A 23,176-nucleotide genomic window follows, 5' to 3' on the forward strand; every position below is an offset into this window, starting at 1 on the left:
GCCCCCTTATTCTTCATTTGAAAGAGAATGACTCTAACATTTACCACTAAAAATATTTGCTACATGTTTTTAGTAGATATACTTTATCATTTTAAGTACTTTCATTTTAAATCTTACTTTATATTAAAGTTTCTTTTTCCTTTCTTTTTGTAATTACAAGTGAGTCCATATTCTTTTTAGTATGCCCTACTGTCTGCCTGCAAAGAATTGATATGGTACATGAATAAGGGCCACCTATAAACTAAAAATCCACAGAAATATGGATTTTTAGATTATAGGAGGAATAGCAGGTGACACAAGATTATAGGAGGAATAGCAGGTGACACAAGAACAGCAAATACTATAAAATTATTCTCCAAAGATGATACACAATATTAAGTTTTCACTAGTAAAATAATTATGAGAACTTGCTGGCTTCAAGTATTCATTATTTTTATAACTAATGAGATCAAGCATTTTTTCAAAAAGACATTACTTATTTGTCCTTTTGTGAAATGACATCTCTTTATGTACTTTTAAGTAACTAATTAATATAACAGTATTTTAAATTTTAGTTTAGTAAAACTACTAACAAATATCTGATTTGTTAAAACCATCTTTAAAGTTTGCATTTTAATTTTGATAGTTGATTTTAACTTTCAGAAGTTTAAATTTTTTTATAGTTAACAATAGTAATCAGTCCCGTATGATTTCTTCTACTGTTTTCAAGCTTAAATGGTATTTTCCAAAGAAATTCATGGTTATTCAATTCCAATTCAAGTATGACTTTATGGTTTTTTTACACATTTCTATTCATATATCAATGTACTCTTAAATCAATCTAAAATTTATTTACATATACATTGTCAAGTAAGAAGCCAAAATTTATCCAATCAGGTAACCAACTGTCCTATCAACATTTATTGACCAACCTTTCCCTTCCCCATTCATATGAAAAGATTTCATCATATATTAAGTTTCCACCCATATGAAGGACTACATATTTTAAGCTATATAAATGTCATCACTCTATGGATGTTATTATTTTGAATTTAATTATGCAGCTTCAATAATAGATACCGCTTTGTAGCTTCATATAATGTGACAATATCTCCTAAAATATTTTATAACAAGTGAATTTCCTTTCTTTTGATTATCTTATTTAATTAGTAATTTGAGATTAACTTTGTAATAATGTGGCAAGTTCCTTAAAATGCTTTGTTGAGATTTTACTGGATTAGAGTTAATTCTATATTTTAAGAAAAATCATTATCTTTATAGTATGCCATCTCTCCAGTCCAGTACACTCAGTAGCCCTCCCTATACATGAGTTCTGCACCTGTAGATTCAATCAACTGCTGATCAAAAATATTTAGGAAAAAACTGAATCTGAACGTATATGCTTTTTTGTTGTTATTTCCTACATAACACAGCATAACAACTATTTACATACCATTTATATTGTATGATGTATTATGAAGTTCTAGAGATGGTTTAAATTATATTATAGGTTGAGTATAGGTTACATGCTAATATTAGGAATACGCGACTTGAGCATTTGTGGATGATGATATCTGAGGGGGTACCTATAACCAACACCCAATAGATAATGAGGGATGGCTGTATTATACTCTTATTATTCATGTTTTCAATAAAGTTGGTAATTTTTCCATCCTGTCTGGTGTTTTTCTTAATAAGATTATTCCTGAATGCTTAATGTTTTGCAGCTATTTTGAGTGGATCGTCTTCATCTATTATGTTAAGATTGCCAGTATATAAGAATGACATTTTTGTAAATGACACTTACTGAACACTAATTTTGTCTTTTTGATAATTTCATTAAAAAATGATCTGTTGAATGTAATGTAAATTATATCCTGAAATCAGAAAATTTAAACACATCAAACTACATATTTTCATATAGAATAGAGTGAAGGAAAGAAGCAATACAATATTAAAATATAGTAAAAATCAAACAATTGATAGGTACAATGTTAATATTTACATATTATTCTTTAATGAGGTACATATAATATGGTTAAAAGGCAAGCTTAGGAAAAAACTTTGGTTGGATTTGAACCCTGCCATTTCCTACCTATGAGACCATAAGTAAATATAAGAAATACCTCAAAGCTATATCTAAAAATAATAAATTTTTTAAAAAAAATTTAAAAAAGAAATACCTCAAATCATCAGATATTTTTAACATGGAACTTTAATACCTCATGAAGTTGTGAAGAAAAATAATACATATAAATCCTTGGAAAACCACAGGTATGTGTTATTTGCTTCCTGCTTTTGAATACAAAAATACTTCTGGATTTCTCTAAGTAGGCATTACACATTGCCATATATTATTAAATAAATTAACTTAAATATTAAGGCTCTAGGGCTGGGGATATAGCTCGGTTCACAGGGCACTTGCCTCGAATGCACAAGGCCCTGAGTTCAATCCCCCTCCCCAAAAAAAGACTTTAAGACTATAAATGAACACCAATAAAAATGTATCTTTTTCATTTCAACTTTTCAAAAAAGTTATTTATGAAAGAAGAAATGTGAGGCCATATTTTAATGCACAAAACATGAAATTTCCTGGGAAATCAGCAATATTCCAAACATTTTGAATTTTACTAATAAAGGCCAATCCTACCCCTTTTTATTAAATTTCATTTCACTAATTATAATCTAAAGGGGTTAAGTGGCAACTCACCAAAAAACATTATAATTATCAAATTATATAGCTGGAACTCTCTCACACTTTGCCCTTTTTCCAAAAAGTAAGACTCTGTACATCATAAACAATAAAGTACCTTATTCTGTAGAGTACATTATGCCTTGTTGATTCATCTATATGGAAGACGTGGTTGGGGGGGTACCAGATCCTGTCTGTTTCACTCATTAAAGCAAACATATTATGATACACAGGTGTGATACCTAGAAAAGCAGCAGAAATAAAAAGGATTACAGATAGTTTAAAAAAAAACTGTTAGAAATCAGGAGAAAATGCAGTAGCAATTGAAATCTTCTGGTACAACAACATTTAAAACTGAACTTTTAATCAGACACCTTTTATGCTCCATATTATTAAAATATGACTGTTGAGTTGGGCGTGGTGACATACACCTGTAATCCCAGGTATTTAGGAAACTGAAGCTGGAAGATCTCAGGTTCAGGGCCATCTTCAGCAGCCTCAGCAAATTAGCAAGACCCTGTCTCAAAAAAATACAAGATCTAGGGATGCAGGCCAATGGTAGAGTACTCCTAAGTTTAATCACCAGTACTGCCTAGTGATTAAATATATATAAAAACAAAAAACAAACAACAACAAAATATCCCAATAATCATCTCACACACAGATACACACACACACACACTCACACCCATCCTTCATGCAGTTTTTTTTAAATCCCGTTTTAATTGTCTTCTATAGAAAAGTTAATTCATATGTTCAAGTTTCCTTTAATTGAAGGGAAGCCTATTTGTGTATGTACATATGTGTGTGTGTTTTTATTGATATGGAGAGTATCAAATCATTAAAATATTTAGAAATCATCCAACACTTTTAAAAGAATGATGGAATGATGAAATGATTTCATTTTAAAATGAAAAGTTTTATACAATCCACTAGTAATTACATCCCTTTCACCTTTATTTTTTTTTCTTATAAAGACTTTAAGATCAGCATCTTTACTGTCAACATAAAATGCGCAAGGCTACATGATTTTATCAGATATTTTAGGCAACAGATAAATGGTTGAAGGGCACTGAGTTAAAAAACATATAGAAAACCTAAGCCTCACTAATACTACATATTATTTTCAAACAAATATTAAACATTCACATACATGCATACAAGCACACAAATGCACACAATAATCATCTGAACTCAAAATTAGGTCTCCACAAATGTCAAAGAAAACCAAGTATTCATGTTTTCCTAGTGATGCTTCAATTAATTCAGAAATGAATATGTAAAAATGATTTTAAATCCTTTATATCTGAAATATAAATTTCACAAAAACAAAGATTACTTTTATTCTAGTAATATTTTCATTCTTTTCCATTGCAGACAAAAACAATATCAACCCTACACTGTCAACAAAGATTTAAATTCTGAATTTAAACTGTTAACATAACTATCTATAGATGTATAATAATTTCAGCAGGTATTAAAAAAAACAACATTATTCAGTAGCAACTTTTAAACTGTATCCCTGCATTCATTCTTTTACTTACAAATATTTATAAATATCTCAGATATTTAAATTTCTTTAATATTTTAATTTCTTAAAATTTAATTTTGATTTAAAAATTAAATTAAAATGCATAAATTAAAATGCATTTATAGTGAATGATTACCAAATACCACACATTAAAAATTTGTGAACTACAACTAGAAAGACTCAGAAGGAAAATTATAGCTATAATCTGCTAACATTAGAAAATAGCAAGAAAGATCTAAGTATCTACCTCATTACATTAGAGAACAAAAATGAAGGAAGCACAGATAAAAAGAAGTTAACAGAGGATACTCAATAGAGAATTGACAAAAGATAATTCTTCGGAATTATTTACAAAATAAACATGTCTTTGTTAAGTCTAAAAAAGAATAAAAGGCATAAACACTATGAATTTTTAAAAAACATAATAATAGGTTGTGAAGGCCAAAAGATAGTACTGTAACTACAAATACATTTGAAAATAGTGGACAATTTTGAGAAAAATACAAATGTAGAAAAAGTTCAAGAAATAAAAAACTCCAACGGAACTATAATCATGTAAGACATAGAATCAACCCACTTTTTAAAATGGAGAAGACAGAAAAAGAGGAAGGAAAATAACAAAGAAGAAAGGAAAAACCATCAGATCTGATTGGAATTTATATGTGAATTCAACCAAACAAGAAAGACAATTCCATCTTAAACATACTATTACAGAGAATAGAAAAGAAGCAAACAGAGAGTTGAAATTGGCCATGAAACCCAAACCAGACAGAGATCATAAAAGAGTAATCTCACTTACCAAAATAAATGTAAAAAATCCTAAACTAAGGGAGATCCAAGATGGCGGGCTACAAGAAAGCTGAATTCTGTGTCGCTCTGTGACCTGGGATTCAAGAAGTGGGAATACTGTTTCTCTGCAAGTGATTAGTGGACTCCCAACAGCTGTTCGTACACAGGTCTCCAGGCCTTAGCATTAACACAAATCTCCTGGCCACATGCCGAGGCAGGACCCCTGGGTGCCCAAGCAGGACCACCAGCATCAGCACCCATGCATGACTCTCAGCTGCCCACCCAAGTAGGAATCCTAGCCACTATCCACACTCAGGAATTCCGGCTGCCACTCCCATGTGGACCACCATCTACCAACGTGGGGCACCCCCAGATGCCTCCATCTTGGGACACTGCAATCACCGCCACAGTCCCCTACAGGCAATAGCCTACACCTGGGGACACCTCACAGAGTCTGGAGACAGCTGCCAGACACAACACAGCATACCACAGAGCTGCATCTCTGAACATGACACCCACCACTATTGCCCAGCCCCATATGGCCTGACACCCCATTGCTGAAAGCAGCTACCTCCAACTTGGGACACCTTCGTGGCCATCTTTAATTAGGGCAACCTCCAGCTTAGAAAACCAACTGGGGCTCAGAAGCAATATCAAGATACCTTTAGTCCCCAACTCCCCCCATCTGCCTGGCAGCCACAAACCCAGCACAGTGCTTGCAGCTATGTGGACAATGGATAGCTCGAAAAACCTGGTTCTAAACTGCCCAATACAAAACACCTCTCCATGACAGGTATAAAGCTCCCAGAGCACAGCCCACAAGACCTCCAGAGAAAAAGGTTCCTGATTGGGAAGTAGAAAGAGAGTGGGTAAGTGAGATACAGCTTAGAGACTAAATTAGAGACCAGGAATTGTGAGGTTTACAAGTAATATAAGACGATAAGACCAGGCACCCACATCAAAGAATCTCCCAGAGGAGATCCTTGAGGTACAGTCTCCCATCTGGGACCAGCAAGTGCTATACCCCACATCTAGGAGCTCTGACCAAAGACTGACACTCCCACCATCCTGAGGGTGGAGATACCAGTGAATAATAGACAACCCCACCTGTTGGACAAGAAGGGAGGCAGGAAAGATACTGATCTCCAACCAAAACAATCCTTGTATCTTCCTTCAAGATTTTCTTTTCTCTCTCTCCTGCCCTCACATCCCCAACATTGTGAAACCAAGTATTTTTCATGAATTAGGCTACTGAGAACTGAAATATCTGAATGTATATTAGAGTTGTGTTGTATATTCTTTCTTCTACCTCCTATTTTTACATTTTTTAATTTGTCTTAATATTTCTATTGTCTTCCCACTTACTTGTCTCCCCAAAATCACTTTCTCTCTCTTCTCCTGCTACTAACCAACTTCCTTAGATTCCTCTTTCACACTTCTTTCATTCTTTCTAAGATCTAATAACTCTATAACCTCACCTCCTATCCCCTCAACATTTCATCCTATACCTCAACCTGGTTCTTTGTCTACCATCAGAAACTGTAGACACTTTTCCAAACCTACTCTTTACACTGTTGATAATAATTGAACTCACCATTTCTGTGTATTATGACAAAACCATAAACATCTTAATAGCAGCTACTGGTTTAAGGTTGTATATTGTTTGTATTGTGATCTGTTAATATTGTTCTCCTCCTTAAAGGAGAGGTATTGGAACCCTATAGGGACACTATAAGCAGATAGGATAAAAACTGCAACATCTTGGATCTGCAGTGCTAGAAGGGAAGAAACACAAACAAGAAAAAACAAGGAAAGAAAGTGTCCCAAACAATTCAAGATACTACATTATTAGAATCCATGGCTAGCACAACAGAAGAAATTACAAATAAGGAATTCAATATATACATAATTAAAATGTTCTGTGAACTAAAGGATGATATAATAAAGGAAATACAGGCAGCAAAAGAACATTTCAATAATAAGCTACATAAACAAATACAGGAAGCAAAAGATTACTTCAATAGAGGTTCTGAAAAAAAAAAAAAGAAATCCTTGAAATAAAGAAACAGCAAACCAAATTAAAAACTCAATAGAAAGCACCACCAATAGATTAGAACACTTGGTAGACAGGACCTCAGACAATGAAGACAAAATATATAATCTTGGAAAGTATACTGACCACACAGTGAAGATGGTAAGAAACCATGAGCAGAACAGTCAAGAATTATGGGATAACATAAAAAGACCAAATTTAAGAGTTAGTGGGATAGAGGAAGGCATACAGTTTGAAATCAAAGGAATGAACTATCTAGTCAATAAAATAATATCAGAAATTTTTCCAAACATGAAGAATGAATTGGAAAATCAAATACAAGAGGCTTATAGGACACCAAACATACAAAATCACAACAGATCCACACTAAGGCACATTATAATGAAAATTCTTGGCATACAAAATGAAGAGAGAATTTTAAAAGCCACAAGAAAAAGAAATCAGATTACATACAGGGGAAAACAATTAGGATATCTGCAGATTTTTCAACCCAGACCCTTATAGCTAATATCCTGGAACAACATATACCAAGCTCTGAAAGGAAATGGATGCCAACCAAGAATCTTATATCCAGCAAAATTAAGCTTTAGATTTTATGATGAAATAAAAACCTTCCATGATAAACAAAAATTAAAAGAATTTACTACTAGAAAGCCTGCACTACAGAACATAACTCAGAAAAATATTCCAGGAGCAGGAAATGAAAAACAACAATGAAAATCAGAACAGGGAGGTTTTACACTAAAGGAAAATCAATCAAAGGAGAAACCAAGTCAAGTTAAATACCAAAAATAAACAGAAAATGACTGGAAAAACAAATCGTGTCTCAATAATAACCCTGAATGTTAATAGCCTAAACTCACCAATCAAAAGACATAGATTGGCAGCTTAGATTTAAAAAAAAAAAAAAAAAAAGACCCAACAATATGCCCCTTCAAGAGACTCATCTCATAAGAAAAGACATCCATAGACTGAAGGTGAAAGGTTGGGGGAAAAAAAAATACCACTCACATGGACTACAGAAAATAGCAGGGATTTCCATCCTCATATCAAATAAAGTAGACTTCAAGCCAAAGTTAATCAAAAGGAATAAATAAGGACATTTTATACTGATTAAAGGAACCATACATCAACAAGTCATAACAATTGTAAGTATACATACCCCCAAACAATAGAGCATCTACATTCATCAAACAAACTCTTGTCAAGTTCAAGAGTCAAATAGACCACAATACAATAATGGGTGACTTTAACACACCTCTTTCACCACTGGATAGATCTTCCAAAAAGCTAAACAAAGAAACTATAGAACACAATAATACAATCAATAACTTAGACTTAACAGATATATATAGAATATTTAATCCATCAATGAGAATACATTTTCTTCTCAGCAGCACATAGATCCTTCTCTAAAACCAACCATATATTATGCCACAAAGCAACTCTTAGCAAATACAAAATAAAAGAGATACTACCCTGCATTCTATGAGATCATAATGGAATTAAACTGGAAATAAATGATAAAATAAAAAATGGAAGCTACTCCTACACCTGGAGACTAAATAATATGCTGCTAAATGAACAATGGGTGCAAAAGACACCAAAGAGGAGACTAAAAAATTCTTAGAGGTAAATGAGTACACTGATAGAACATATCGAAATCTCTGGGACACTACAAAGGCAGCACAAGGAGGGAAGTTCATTGCATGGAGTTCATTCCTTAAAAGAAGAAAAACTCAACAAATAAATGGTCTAATATTACATCTCAAAGCCCTAGAAAAGCAAGAACAAATCAACACCAAAAGCGGTAGAAGATGAGAAATAATTAAAATCAAAGATGAAATCAATGAAATTAAAATAAAAGAAACTATTGAAAAAATTAACAAAACAAAAAGTTAATTCTTTGAAAAAATAAAATTGATAAAACTTTTACCATGCTAATGAAGTGAAGGAGAGGGAAAACTCAAATCATTAACATATGTGATGAAAAAGGAAATATCATGATGAACATTACAGAAATGCAGAAGATAATTAGAAATTATTTTGAAAATTTGTACTCTGTTAAAATAGTAAAATATCAAAGCCATCGACAAATTTTTAGAGTCATATGATTTGCCGAAACTGAATCAGGATGATATATACAAGTTAAACAAATCGATTTCAAGCAATGAAATAGAAGACGCCATCAGAAGCCTACCAGCCAAGAAAAGCCCAGGACCAGATGGATACACAGCTAAGTTCTACAAGACCTTCAAAGAAGAACTAATACCAATACTCCTCAAATTTTTTCATGAAACAGAAAAAGAGGGAACACTTCCAAACTCATTCTATGAGGCCAGTAACACTATGATTCCAAAACCAGACAAACACACTTCAAAGAAAGAAAACTTCATATCAATATCTCTAATGAACATAGATAAAAAAAATTCTCAATAAAATACTGGCAAATTGAATACAAAATATATCAAAATTATAATGCACCACATGCAAGTGGGATTCATCCCAGGGATGAAAGGTCGGTTCAACATATGAAAATCAATAAATGTAATTCATTATATCAACAGACTTAAAGATAAGAATCATATAATCAACCCAATAGATTCAGAAAAAGCATTCAACAAAATACAGCACCCTTCATGTTCAAAACACTAGGAAAACTAGGGATAACAGGAAGATACCTCAAAATTGTAAAAGGTATATCTGCTAAGACTAAGGCCAACATCATTCTAAATAGATAAAAATTGAAAGCATTTCCTCTAAAAACTGGAACAAGACAGAGATGCCCTCTTTCACCACTTCTACTTCACATAATTTTTGAAACACTAGCCAGAGCAATTAGAAAAAAGAAATTAAAAGGATATGGTTAGGAAAAGAAGAACTCAAAATTAGCACTATTTGCTGACAATATGATTCTATATCTACAAGACCCAAAAAATTGCACCAGAAAACTTCTAGAACTAATAAATGAATTCAGAAAAGTAGCAAGATATAAAATCAACACCCATAAATCAAGGCATTTCTTTTTTTTTTTTTCTACTTAAATGGGTAATTTTATTGTGAGTTATACCTCAGTAAAACATTTAAACGTATGGATATATTTGACACAATTACAGTTCTAGAAATTTGTCCTTCAGAATGATTTATGTTTATATACCTTGTTGTTCAAAGATTCAAGGCATTTCTTTACATGAGTGACAAATCCTCTGAAAGGAAAACTACCCCATTTACAATACCCCCCCACAAAAATAAAATACTTGCAAATCAACTTAACGAAAAAGGTAAAAGACTTCTATAATGAAAACTACAGAATGCTAAAGAATGAAATTAAAGAAGACCTTAGAAGATGAAAAGATCTACCTTGTTCTTGGATAGCAGAATTAATATTGTCAAAATGACCATACTACCAAAAGCAATACACAGTTTTAATTCAATTCCAATCAAAATCCCAATGACATTCCTCATAGAAATGGAAAAAGAAGTCATGAAATTCATCTGGAAAAATAAGAGACCCAGAATAGCTAAAGCAATCCTTAGCAAGAAGAATGAAGCAGGTGATATCACTATACCAGACCTTAAACTATACTGTAGTGCAATTATAACAAAAACAGCATGCTATTGGCACCAAAACAGACTTGTATACCAATGGTACAAAACAGAGAACACAAAGACAAACCCTCATAAATACAGTTACCTCATATAAGACAAAGGCGCCAAAAACATATATTGAAGAAAAGATAGCCTCTTCAACAAATGGTGCTAGGAAAACTGAAAATCCATATGCAGCACAATGAAATTAAATTCCTATCTATCACCATGTACACAAAACTCAACTCAAAAGTGGATCAAGGACCTAGGAATTAAATCAGAGATCCTGCACCTAATAGAAGAAAAGATAGGCCCAAATCTTTGTCATGTTGGATTAGGCCTCAACTTCCTTAATAAGACTCCTATAGCACAACAAATAAAATCAAGAATCAATAAATGGTATAGATTCAAACTAAAAAGCTTCTTTTAAGCCAAAGAAACAATAATTTAGGTGAACAGAGAGCATACAGAATGGGAGCAAATTTTTACCACACACACATCAGATAGAGAGCACTAATTTCTAGGATATATAAAGAATTTAAAAATCTTAACGCCAAAAAAATAAACAACCCAATCAACAAATGGGTGAAGGAACTGAATAGACACTTCTCAGATGATAAATAATCAATTAACAAATATATGAAAAAAAGGTTCAACGTCTCTAGCAACTAGAGAAATGCAAATCAAAACTACTCTAAGATTTCATCTCATTCCAGTCAGAATGGCAGCTATTAAGAATACAAACAACAATAAGTGTTGGAAATGATGTGGGGGAAAAAGACACACTTATACATTGCTGGTGGGACTGCAAATTTGTGCAACCACTCTGGAAAGCAGTATGAAGATTCCTTGGAAAACTTGGAATGGAACCACCATTTGATCCAGCTATCCCACTCTTTGGTTTATACCCAAAGGACTTAAAAACAGCATACTACAGTGACATAGCCACATCAATGTTTATAGCACCACAATAGCTAAATTGTGGAACCAACCTAGACGCACTTCAGTCAATAAATGGATTAGAAAAATGTGATATATATACAAAATGTAATACTACTCAGCATTAAAGAGAATAAAATCATGGCATTTGCAGGTAAATAGATGCAATTGGAGAATATAATGCAAGTGAAGTAAGCTAATTCCAAAAACTAAATGCCAAATGTTTTCTCTGATATGAGGATGCTGATCCATAATGAGGATGGGCAGGGTACACGGAAGGATGGAGGGACTCTATATAGGGTAAAGAGGAGGGAGGGAAAGGAAGGGGAAATAGGGGAAAGACAGTAGAATGAGATGGACATCATTACCCTAAGTATATGTATGAAGATAAAAATGGTGTGACTCCACTTTGTGTACAACCAGAGACACAAAAAAATTGTGCTCTATATGTGTACTATGAATTGAAATGCATTCTGCTGTCATGCATAACATATTAGAATAAATAAATATATTTTTTAAAACTCCTAAACTAAGTACCAGCAAAGCAAATCCACTGATGTTTCTTTAAAAATATTACAAAAATATTCATCCATTTATCTTAGGATTGGTAGAGATAACAAAATCTAAAAAAAAAATCTATTAATGCAATTCATCACAATAATGTATTAGGGCAGGTTTCAAGATGGCTGAATAGCAATGGTCACTTTCCTGGCTGCTTCATGACATAAAACTAAGAAAGCAGACAGGCAGTTTCTCAGCAAGCTAGGTGAACAAAAATAAAGCAGGGCAGAGTACTGGAATTTAAAACTGGACATGCAAAGCTGATAGATTGATCTGGGAGTCAGGAGGTTGAATATAATAAAATAAGGGAGAAATCCCCAGCACCACAGCTGCTGTTGCAGCCAGAGGTACAAGCCAGAGCAGTCCCTTTGAAAGCAAAGCAGAGGGATGAGGGAATTAAAGGAACCCACATTTTTAGGAGGCCTGATGTGTGTCTGAGGTATGGAGAGTTTAGAGATCAAAGACACTGCCTGACTAAAATGAAAGGCATGCTATACAATATCCTTATGAGGAAAAGGAGCCACCATCTCTTCTGGAAGCATGTAGAAAACAGAGGAAGCAACCATTTTGCAGCTGTGGTGTGGGAGCCAGCAGCTGAGGGAAACAATTCCTGGTAAACCAGAGTTTGGCCCAAAATATAAGCCTGGCTAACCCACACTGCACAACAAGAAGTGTGCCTAAGCGACCAGGAAAAAATCAAATGTGGAGAGAGGTTTACACAGGGAACAATAGGTTGTGGGAACTCACCCAACTTCCCTCCAGTCCCTCCAATCCAGCAGCTGGCAGTACTGTCTGGGAGAGACTAACCTGGCTAGGAATTCAAAAGGGCAGGGCAGGGGAGGGGGTTTCAGTTTGAAGACTGAATCTGAGACCAGGAAACTTGAGGATGCACAGGTAACATAGTGGACTGAGAATTAGCTCCTCTGCCACACAAGTGTAATCCAGGAGAGTTCAATGGGTTGCAGTCTTCCATTGTGGACCATCACCTGCTGGTCACTAGACCTACACTGATTTAAAATTTCCAGACCAGCTGGCATTCAGCCAAGAGCCTGGAGGCCACCTAAGTCCAAGCCCCACCTCCATGAATTCCACCTATAGGATTACCTCTCTCATTCCAGCAATCCACCCACAGAGTGGGGCATCACATTGCAGAGGGTATCACCTAACACTGCTGAGAATCTTTCGAACTCCAATCGAACTTGAACTTTTCTTGAGATGTTTTTTCTTCTTTTTTTTATTTTCTCTTGTTTACTTGTTACCTTCATAAACATCTATACATACTTATATTTGGGTTTTTTCCTCATTTTTAGAATTTTTGAAGCCAATTATTTTTCATGGATGAGTTTTATTTTGAGGACTAAGATGTTTGGTTAGTATATTTCAGTATTGTTTGTATTCTTTTATTTCTGTTTTTAATTTAATTTTTTAAAATTTTACTTTATGTTTTTTTCTCTCACTTATGTTTCCCTTGATTCTCTTTCTCTCTTTTCTCTGTTACTAGATAATCTCTACTGTTCTCTTTTTTACTAGTCCTTTAATTTTTTAATTCTATCTTCTCTTCTTCTCCTTCATAATCATCACATCTTATATCACTTCTATTCTCTCCCTGTCCACCATTTGAAACTGTAAACACTTTTGCAAACTTGCTGTTTTTATTGTAGGCAATAACTGATAATATCATTTATGTTTATTGTGGCAATTAACATTATAGATGTCATAGCAGCAAATATTTAGTTTGATGCTGTATATTTTTTTGCTTTGGTGGTAGTTATTATCTGTCTCTCCCTACATGGTGAGGTTCTGGAAACCTTCAGGGATATCATAAGTCCAGAGGGTAGAAACTCTACTGCCTCAAATCCATACTGTTAGATGGGTAGACACACAAACAACATGAAAAAGCAAAGGAACAAATCGCCCCAAACAAAACAAGATATTCCAGTAACAAAATTCATCAACTCCACAGTGGAAAAAATGTAAGAGAAGGAGTTTAGAATGTATATAATTCAACTTATCTGTGACGTAAAGTACCATATAAGTCATGAAATCAGAGAGGAAGTGAAAGATCACTTCAATAAAGAGATGGAGATTCTGAAAAAAAAAATCAAGCAGAAATCCTCAAAATGGAGGAATCAATAAACCAAATTAAAATTTCAATTGTAAGCATCACCAATAGACTAGGATTACTTGTAAGACAGAGTTTCAGACAATGAAGACAAAATATATACTGTTGGCCATAGATAAAAGATGTTTAAAGACCATGAACGGAACTTCTAAGATATATAGGATAACCTGATCAGGTGATTTACTGGAATAGATGAAGGTTTAGAGACATAAACCAAGAAATGCACAATATTTTCAATGAAATGATACCAGAAAGTTTCACAATAATATATTAAAGAAATATTTAGGGGGACCCAACAAGGCTGCCGGCAAGGAGGCAGCACTTTCAATGCCTCCGCAGTAACGGGAGCAGAGAGGCCCATTAATTCACCTGCATGCGGCCTGCTGAGGGACTTCTAGCAAAATTCCGCTGAAAGGAGACCTGCCGGGAATTAGTAAGTCTATTAGAGGGGTCACTTTGTCCCAGACGAGTGAATCTCAGAGAGTGAATCTCAGCAGCGAGGATCCCGCCGGCCAAAGCCGAACTCACGGCCAACGCCGAACTCCCGCTGCCCACACTTTGCAGCGTGCTTACAAACGGCCACAGCCTGCTTGGGCCCCAGCCGGCCTAGCGCAGAAGCGGTTCGTTCAGCGCTGCAAACGACCACCCCCTCCCCTCCCCCGCCGGCTCGGCGCTGTGAACAACGACCCCCACCCCCCACCCCCCGCGCTCCTGTGAACAGCTCCCGCGGGGGCGCAGTCCTGCCGGCCCAGCCGAAAAACCGCTGCTCACACATTGCAGCGAGCATACGGAAGGCGGGGCCCTGCCTTCCCAGCTCTGTGAGCCGCCTTTGGAGGTTTGGCACTGCAAACAACCACCCCAACCCCCAACCCCGCGCTCCTGTGGACAGTCCCCGCCTGCCGGGCGCTGCTAAAGGCCCCGCCCGCCCGGCTCTTGCACGGGGAATCAGGAGTGTCGTGGGACCCGCGGCACGGAATTCCGGCTACCGCTATCACCAGTGCTGACAACTGAGGCCTCTTGCACCAGCTTCCAGGGGCGTGGCTACCAGAGGACAAGCAAATTTGCAGGGGGTTCTCAGCCCCAACCTCTACAAACTTAGGGTCCAAGGGAATGGCAAACAGGGAGAATGTGCCCAGGCGTTCTTGAAAACAGGGCTCACAGGAGCAGCAGACTTGGTGTGTAGCCAATATTGTGGTGAGCATCACCGGTGCACTCAGGATTAGAGACCCGCCCAGTCCAGGAGGAAGAGCTGCTGCACAGTGACTGGCTCCCACCTACTGAGAGGAGAAGCGTGGCCCGGTGGGCACAGCTCCACCTACTGGAAGAATAGTGAATCGAACTCTAAGACTGCATGTATTAAAAATTTTTTCTTTTTTTTTTTTATTGGTTTTGTTTTGTTTTTGTTGTTGTTGTTTTCCCCCAATTTTTTTAAATTCATTTTATTTTATTTTTTAATACTAATTTTCATTTTTATTATTGTGATTATGATTTCTTTTTAATTCTTTTTAATTTTCTGTTTCCTTTCTCTCTCTCTTCTTTTCTTCTGTCTTTGCATTTCTTTTCAATTCTCATATTCCCCCTTCCTTGAATTCTGCCTGCTTACTTTCATTCTCTTTGGTGACTTATTCCCTCCCCCTATAATACCTTTCCTCCCAAGCAGCAAATAAATTTATAGGAGTAATCAGAAACTCAGTAGTCAAACAGAACAATAAGCAATATGAAAAAGCAAGGAAGGAAAGGAGTACAAACAATGCAGTACAGCCTAAATATCCAAGAGGATATAGATTCATCAGAAAAATGGTCATATAAAAAACTCAAGGAACACCTTAGACAGATGGAATGGAACCTTAAAGAGGATACGAGACAGCAAATTCAAGCAGCGAAAGAACACATTGAGAACGAATTACAAAAACAGATAAAAGAAGAAGTTAAGCATCTCTATCAGGAGATAGAGATTATAAAAAAGAATCAGACAATAACCTTAGAAATGAAGGAACTTATAAGCCAAATTAGAAACTCAAACGAGAGCATCACTAATAGAGTGGAGCAAGTAGAAGCCAGAACGTCAGATAATGAAGACAAAATATATCATCTTGAAAAGAGTCTAGCCAACTCTGATAGGCTGGTTAAAAATCACGAGAGAAGCATCCAAGAGATATGTGATAACATTAAAAAACCAAATTTAAGAGTGATCGGGATAGAGGAAGGCACAGAGATTCAAACCAAGGGAATGTGTAATCTACTACATGAAATAATTACAGAAAACTTTCCAGAAATAAAAAAGGAAACAGATATACAAATTGTAGATGCATACAGAACACCGAGCATACAAAATCAAAGTAGACCAACGCCAAGACACATTGTTATGAAGATATCCAATATACAGAACAAAGAGAAAATATTAAAAGCTACAAGAGAAAGGAGGCAGATTACATTCAGGGGTAAACCAATAAGGTTAACAGCGGATTTTTCATCACAGACACTGAAAGCAAGAAGATCCTGGAACAACGTATTTCAAACACTGAAAGACAATGGATGCCAACCAAGAATTCTGTATCCAGCAAAATTAAGCTTCAGGTACGACAATGAAATAAAAATCTTTCATGATAAACAAAAGCTAAAAGAATTTGCAGCCAGAAAACCAGCATTGCAAAGCATCTTGAGTAAAACACTACACGAGGAAGAAATGAGAAACAATAACCAAAGTCAACAGTGGGAAGTGCCCCAGTAAAGACTGACGGAGGGGGGAAAGCTAATCATGGAGAAATAAACTAAATTTAAAAAAAAAAAAAAAAGAGAGAGACAAATAATCAAACATGGATGGAAGTACAAACCATATAGCAATAGTAACTCTAAACATTAATGGTTTAAACTCTCCAATAAAGCGACATAGACTGGTAACATGGATTAAAAAAACAAATCCAACAATATGCTGCCTCCAGGAGACACATCTGACTGGAAAAGACATACACAGGCTGAAGGTGAAAGGTTGGGAAAAAATATACCACGCACACGGTCCTCGCAAACAAGCAGGTGTGGCCATCCTCATATCGAACAAAATCGACTTCAAGACTAAGTTAATCCAAAGGGATAAGGAAGGGCATTATATACTGTTAAAAGGAACCATTCACCAACAAGACATAACAATAATCAATATTTATGCACCAAATAATGGTGCTGCGACGTTCATAAAACAAATTCTCCTCAAGTTCAAGAATCAAATAGACCACAACACAATAATTATGGGTGACTTCAACACACCTCCCTCACCATTGGACAGATCCTCCAAACAAAAGTTGAATAAAGAAACTATAGATCTAAATAACACAATCAATAACCTAGACTTAACTGACGTATATAGAATATATCAACCATCATCAAGTGGATATACTTTTTTCTCAGCAGCACATGGATCCTTCTCAAAAATAGACCATATATTATGCCATAGGGCAACCCTCAGTAAATATAAAGGGGTGGAGATAATACCATGCATTTTATCTGATCATAATGGAATGAAACTGGAAATCAATGATAAAAGAAGGATGGGAAAATCCTATATCACATGGAAAATGAACAATATGTTACTGAATGATCAAGGGGTCACAGAAGACATAAAGGAGGAAATCAAAAAATTCTTAGAGATAAATGAAAATACAGACACAACTTATCGGAATCTATGGGACACAATGAAAGCAGTTTTAAGAGGGAAATTCGTCGCCTGGAGGTCATTCCTCAAAAAAAAGAAAAACCAACAAATAAATGAGCTCACACTTCATCTCAAAGCCCTAGAAAAGAAAGAACAAAACAACAGCAAATACAGCAGAAGGCAAGAAATAATTAAAATCAGAGCGGAAATCAACGAAATTGAAACAAAAGAAACTATTGAAAAAATCAACAAAACTAAAAGTTGGTTCTTCGAAAAAATAAACAAGATTGACAGACCCTTAGCCATGCTAACGAAGAGAAGAAGAGAGAGAACTCAAATTACTAACATACGGGATGAAAAAGGCAATATCACAACAGATGCTACAGAAATACAGAAGACAATTAGAAATTATTTTGAAAACCTATATTCCAATAAAATAGAAGATAGTGAAGACATCGATAAATTTCTTAAGACATATGATTTGCCCAGACTGAGTCAGGAGGATACACACAATTTGAACAGACCAATATCAATGGATGAAATTGAAGAAGCAATCAAGAGACTACCCACCAAGAAAAACCCGGGACCGGATGGGTATACAGCGGAGTTTTACAAAACTTTTAAAGAAGAATTAATACCAATACTTTTCAAGTTATTTCAGGAAATAGAAAAAGAGGGAGCTCTTCCAAATTCATTCTATGAGGCCAACATCACGTTGATTCCGAAACCAGACAAAGACACCTCAAAGAAAGAAAACTACAGACCAATATCCCTGATGAACCTAGATGCAAAAATCTTCAATAAAATTCTGGCGAATCGGATACAAAGGCACATCAAAAAAATTGTGCACCATGATCAAGTAGGATTCATCCCTGGGATGCAAGGATGGTTCAATATACGGAAATCAATAAATGTTATTCACCACATCAATAGACTTAAAGATAAGAACCATATGATCATCTCGATAGACGCAGAAAAAGCATTTGACAAAGTACAGCATCCCTTTATGTTCAAAACATTAGAAAAACTAGGGATAACAGGAAATTACCTTGACATTGTAAAAGCTATCTATGCTAAGCCTCAGGCTAGCATCATTCTGAATGGAGAAAAATTGAAGGCATTCCCTCTAAAATCTGGAACAAGACAGGGATGCCCTCTATCACCACTTCTATTCAATATAGTTCTCAAAACACTGGCCAGAGCAATTAGACAGACGAAAGAAATTAAAGGCATAAAAATTGGAAAAGAAGAACTTAAATTATCATTATTTGCGGATGACATGATTTTATACCTAGAAGACCCAAAAGGGTCTACAAAAAAACTACTAGAACTAATAAATGAATTCAGCAAAGTAGCAGGATATAAAATCAACACGCATAAATCAAAGGCATTCTTGTATATCAGCAACAAAACTTCTGAAATGGAAATGAGGAAAACCACTCCATTCACAATATCCTCAAAAAAAATAAAATACTTGGGAATCAACCTAACAAAAGAAGTGAAAGATTTATACAATGAAAACTACAGAACCCTAAAGAGAGAAGTAGAAGAAGATCTTAGAAGATGGAAAAATATACCCTGTTCATGGATAGGCAGAACTAACATCATCAAAATGGCGATATTACCAAAAGTTCTATATAGGTTTAATGCAATGCCAATCAAAATCCCAAAGGCATTGCTTGTAGAAATAGATAAAGCAATCATGAAATTCATATGGAAAAATAAAAGACCCAGAATAGCAAAAGCAATTCTAAGCAGGAAGTGCGAATCAGGCGGTATAGCGATACCGGATTTCAAACTATATTACAGAGCAATAGTAACAAAGACAGCAAGGTACTGGTACCAAAACAGGCGGGTGGACCAATAGTACAGAATAGAGGACACAGAGACCAATCCACAAAATTACAACTATCTTATATTTGATAAAGGGGCTAAAAGCATGCAATGGAGGAAGGATAGCATCTTCAACAAATGGTGTTGGGAAAACTGGAAATCCATATGCAACAAAATGAAACTGAACCCCCTCCTCTCACCATGCACAAAAGTTAACTCAAAATGGATCAAAGACCTTGATATCAAATCAGAGACTCGGCGTCTGATAGAAGAAAAAGTTGGCTACGATCTACATATAGTGGGGTCGGGCTCCAAATTCCTTAATAGGACACCCATAGCACAAGAGTTAATAGCAAGAATCAACAAATGGGACTTACTTAAACTAAAAAGTTTTTTCACAGCAAGAGAAACAATAAGAGAAGTAAATAGGGAGCCTACATCATGGGAACAAATATTTACTCCTCACACATCAGATAGAGCCCTAATATCCAGAATATACAAAGAACTCAAAAAATTAGACAATAAGATAACAAATAACCCAATCAACAAATGGGCCAAGGGCCTGAACAGAAACTTCTCAGAGGAGGACATACAATCAATCAACAAGTACATGAAAAAATGCTCATCATCTCTAGCAGTCAGAGAAATGCAAATCAAAACCACCCTAAGATACCATCTCATTCCAGTAAGATTGGCAGCCATTAGGAAGTCAAACAACAACAAGTGCTGGCGAGGATGTGGGGAAAAGGGTTCTCTTGTGCATTGCTGGTGGGGCTGCAAATTGGTGCGGCCAATTTGGAAAGCAGTATGGAGATTCCTGGGAAAGCGGGGAATGGAACCACCATTTGACCCAGCTATTGCCCTTCTCGGACTATTCCCTGAAGATCTTAAAAGAGCGTATTACAGGGATACTGCCACATCGATGTTCATAGCAGCACAATTTACAATAGCTAGATTGTGGAACCAACCCAGATGCCCTTCAATGGATGAATGGATTAAAAAAATGTGGCATCTATACACCATGGAGTATTACGCAGCACTAAAAAATGACAAAATCTTGGAATTTGCAGGGAAATGGATGGCACTAGAGCAGATTATGCTTAGTGAAGCTAGCCAATCCCTAAAAAACAAATACCAAATGTCTTCTTTGATATAATGAGAGCAACTTAGAATAAAGCAGGGAGGAAGAGCAGGAAGAAATGATTAACATTAAACAGAGACATGAGGTGGGAGGGAAAGGGAGAGAAAAGGGGAATTGCATGGAAACGGAGGGAGACCCTCATTGTTATACTAAATTACATATAAGAGGTTGTAAGTGGAATGGGAAAACAAACAAGGTGAGAAATGAATTACAGTAGAAGGGGTAGAGAGAGAAGATGGGAGGGGAGGGGAGGGGGGACAGTAGAGGATAGGAAAGGCAGCAGAATACAACAGTTACTAGTATGGTATTATGTAAAAATGTGGATGTGTAACCCATGTGATTCTGCAATCTCTACTTGGGGTAAAAAAGGGAGTTCATAACTCACTTGAAGCTAATGTATGCTAATGTATGAAATATGATATGTCAAGAGCTTTGTAGGGTTTTGAACAACCAATAAAAAAAAATCTAAAAAAAATAAATAAATAAATAAAAATAAAATATAAAAATGATGGGGGACATGGCTTAGTAGGTAAGTGCCCCTGGGTTCAATCCCAAGTGCTCCCCCCCCAAAAAAAATGTTAATATTCTCTTCAGATTACATGATTCCTATTTTGCCTTTATGTGTATGGGAATATAAAAAATTAATCAATGACAGTAAATCAGATTGTAAAAAAAAAAAAAAAGAAAAAAGAAATATTTAAAGTAAAAAAATGGCAAAATTATAAATTTACAAAGTTCAGTGGTGAGTACCCTCGTACCTATTTTTCTTTTATAAATGAACTATTATTTGACATATTTTATAATTAAAACAGCATTAAAAATTAACAATGGCAAAAATGGAAATAAATTATTCATAGTACAAGAAACCCATATGACTAATAATCATGCAAAAGGAGAATAATATGTAGTATTGAAGGAAATACAAACTAAAATTACATGAGAGCACTTTATCCCCACTCATCTAGCAAAAACAATAAGGATAAACACCTAATAGTGAATTGTAGTGAAAATGATATTGCTACAATAGTAATATAAACTAGAAATATAAACTGGTACACTTCTAAGAAAGCAATATATAATTCAACTTAGAGAAATTGATGTCTACAAAAATTCAAAATAAAACTTCAGCCCAACATCCACTCCTATGTATTCCTAAAAGGGTAATAAGGAGGTAAGAAAATAGAAACAAAACAAAACATAAATTTAAGAGCCAAAAATAAGAAAAACTTGTGGTCATAAGAGCAAATGTAAATGGTTTAAGTAGATTTTTCACAATGTGTTTTTCATAAGAAAAGCAAGATGGACACCAGAATATGATTTCATTTAAAAGAATTACCTCAAAATTCTAAACTGGTGGGAGGCAAAATATTCTACAGAAATGATAACTATGTAATTACAGAAAAGATCACAAACAATCATAAAGAAGGGCTGCCATAATTATCAGGATGGAGACTATGAGTACAGGAAAGAAAGAGTACAGTGGAGAAGAAACTTCATTTTTGTTAAAAGGAATTCAGAAGATAGAAATGGGAACCCCTCATGTAAAAAAGGAATAAAAGTGAAAGAAAATAAAAAAAGTAAAAAGTTGTCAAGAATAAAAAAAGGAGGTAAAGGAATACCAAGATGAGGCAGGTTCATCCTATAATTCATATCCAAACTACAGAGAATAATGACTTATGTAAACTTTAAAATAACCATAACAATGTCATTCAAATAATATACCAAAAAGTTATTTTGACTAGGTGAATTATGTATTGAAGAATGTTTTAAATTCGAATGTCATCATCTAATTAATCAAACATCATAATTCCATGTACATGCCTTGAACTTCTTTTATTTAGAAGGTATAATTCTCCTCTACCACTAAGTGTCTAGGTACACAACTACTGCTCTAGGTTCACAAGAAACACAGTGGGAGATGAAACTGCCCAAGAAGGGGCCATAAGAGACCTGATACACCAGTTAGAAAAACACTAGAAAGAGAACCTTAATTTCAAAGCTGGCATTTATGTTAAATGTCACCATCTAAATAAAATTTTAATCTCTATTCTTAACATATTGTAAGGATTTTTTAGAATAATACAATGCCATGATTTTTCAAACAATAGAGCATTTATATAAAGCATGAAAAATGAATTCATATTCATGACTCATCAGAATTTCTGAAATGATGAATAATGAGTTTTTAATATAAATAAGACCCTATACCTTAATTGGAGGTATAAAAATAAGAAAATGAATGTGTAGACATATAAATTGGCACAAATAGGTCAAAAAAAGGAGATAAGCACCTAAAGAAAAT

At 35.0% G+C, this 23,176-nt stretch overlaps 1 protein-coding gene across 2 annotated transcripts in view; it reads right to left on the minus strand.

Annotated features, from left to right (window-relative positions):
- Positions 1-23,176, minus strand: part of Jak2 (Janus kinase 2) — a 147,384-nt gene that overhangs the window by 82,188 nt on the left and 42,020 nt on the right. For both annotated transcript variants that reach the window (XM_076846003.2, XM_076846002.2), the window contains exon 4: positions 2,790-2,913. In XM_076846003.2, the coding sequence (XP_076702118.1) occupies positions 2,790-2,913 (124 nt within the window). The remainder of the gene's footprint in view (positions 1-2,789; positions 2,914-23,176) is intronic.

This window comes from Callospermophilus lateralis, chromosome 2 (genome assembly GCF_048772815.1).
Source record: "Callospermophilus lateralis isolate mCalLat2 chromosome 2, mCalLat2.hap1, whole genome shotgun sequence".
In the NCBI taxonomy this organism is placed as follows: Eukaryota; Metazoa; Chordata; class Mammalia; order Rodentia; family Sciuridae; genus Callospermophilus; species Callospermophilus lateralis.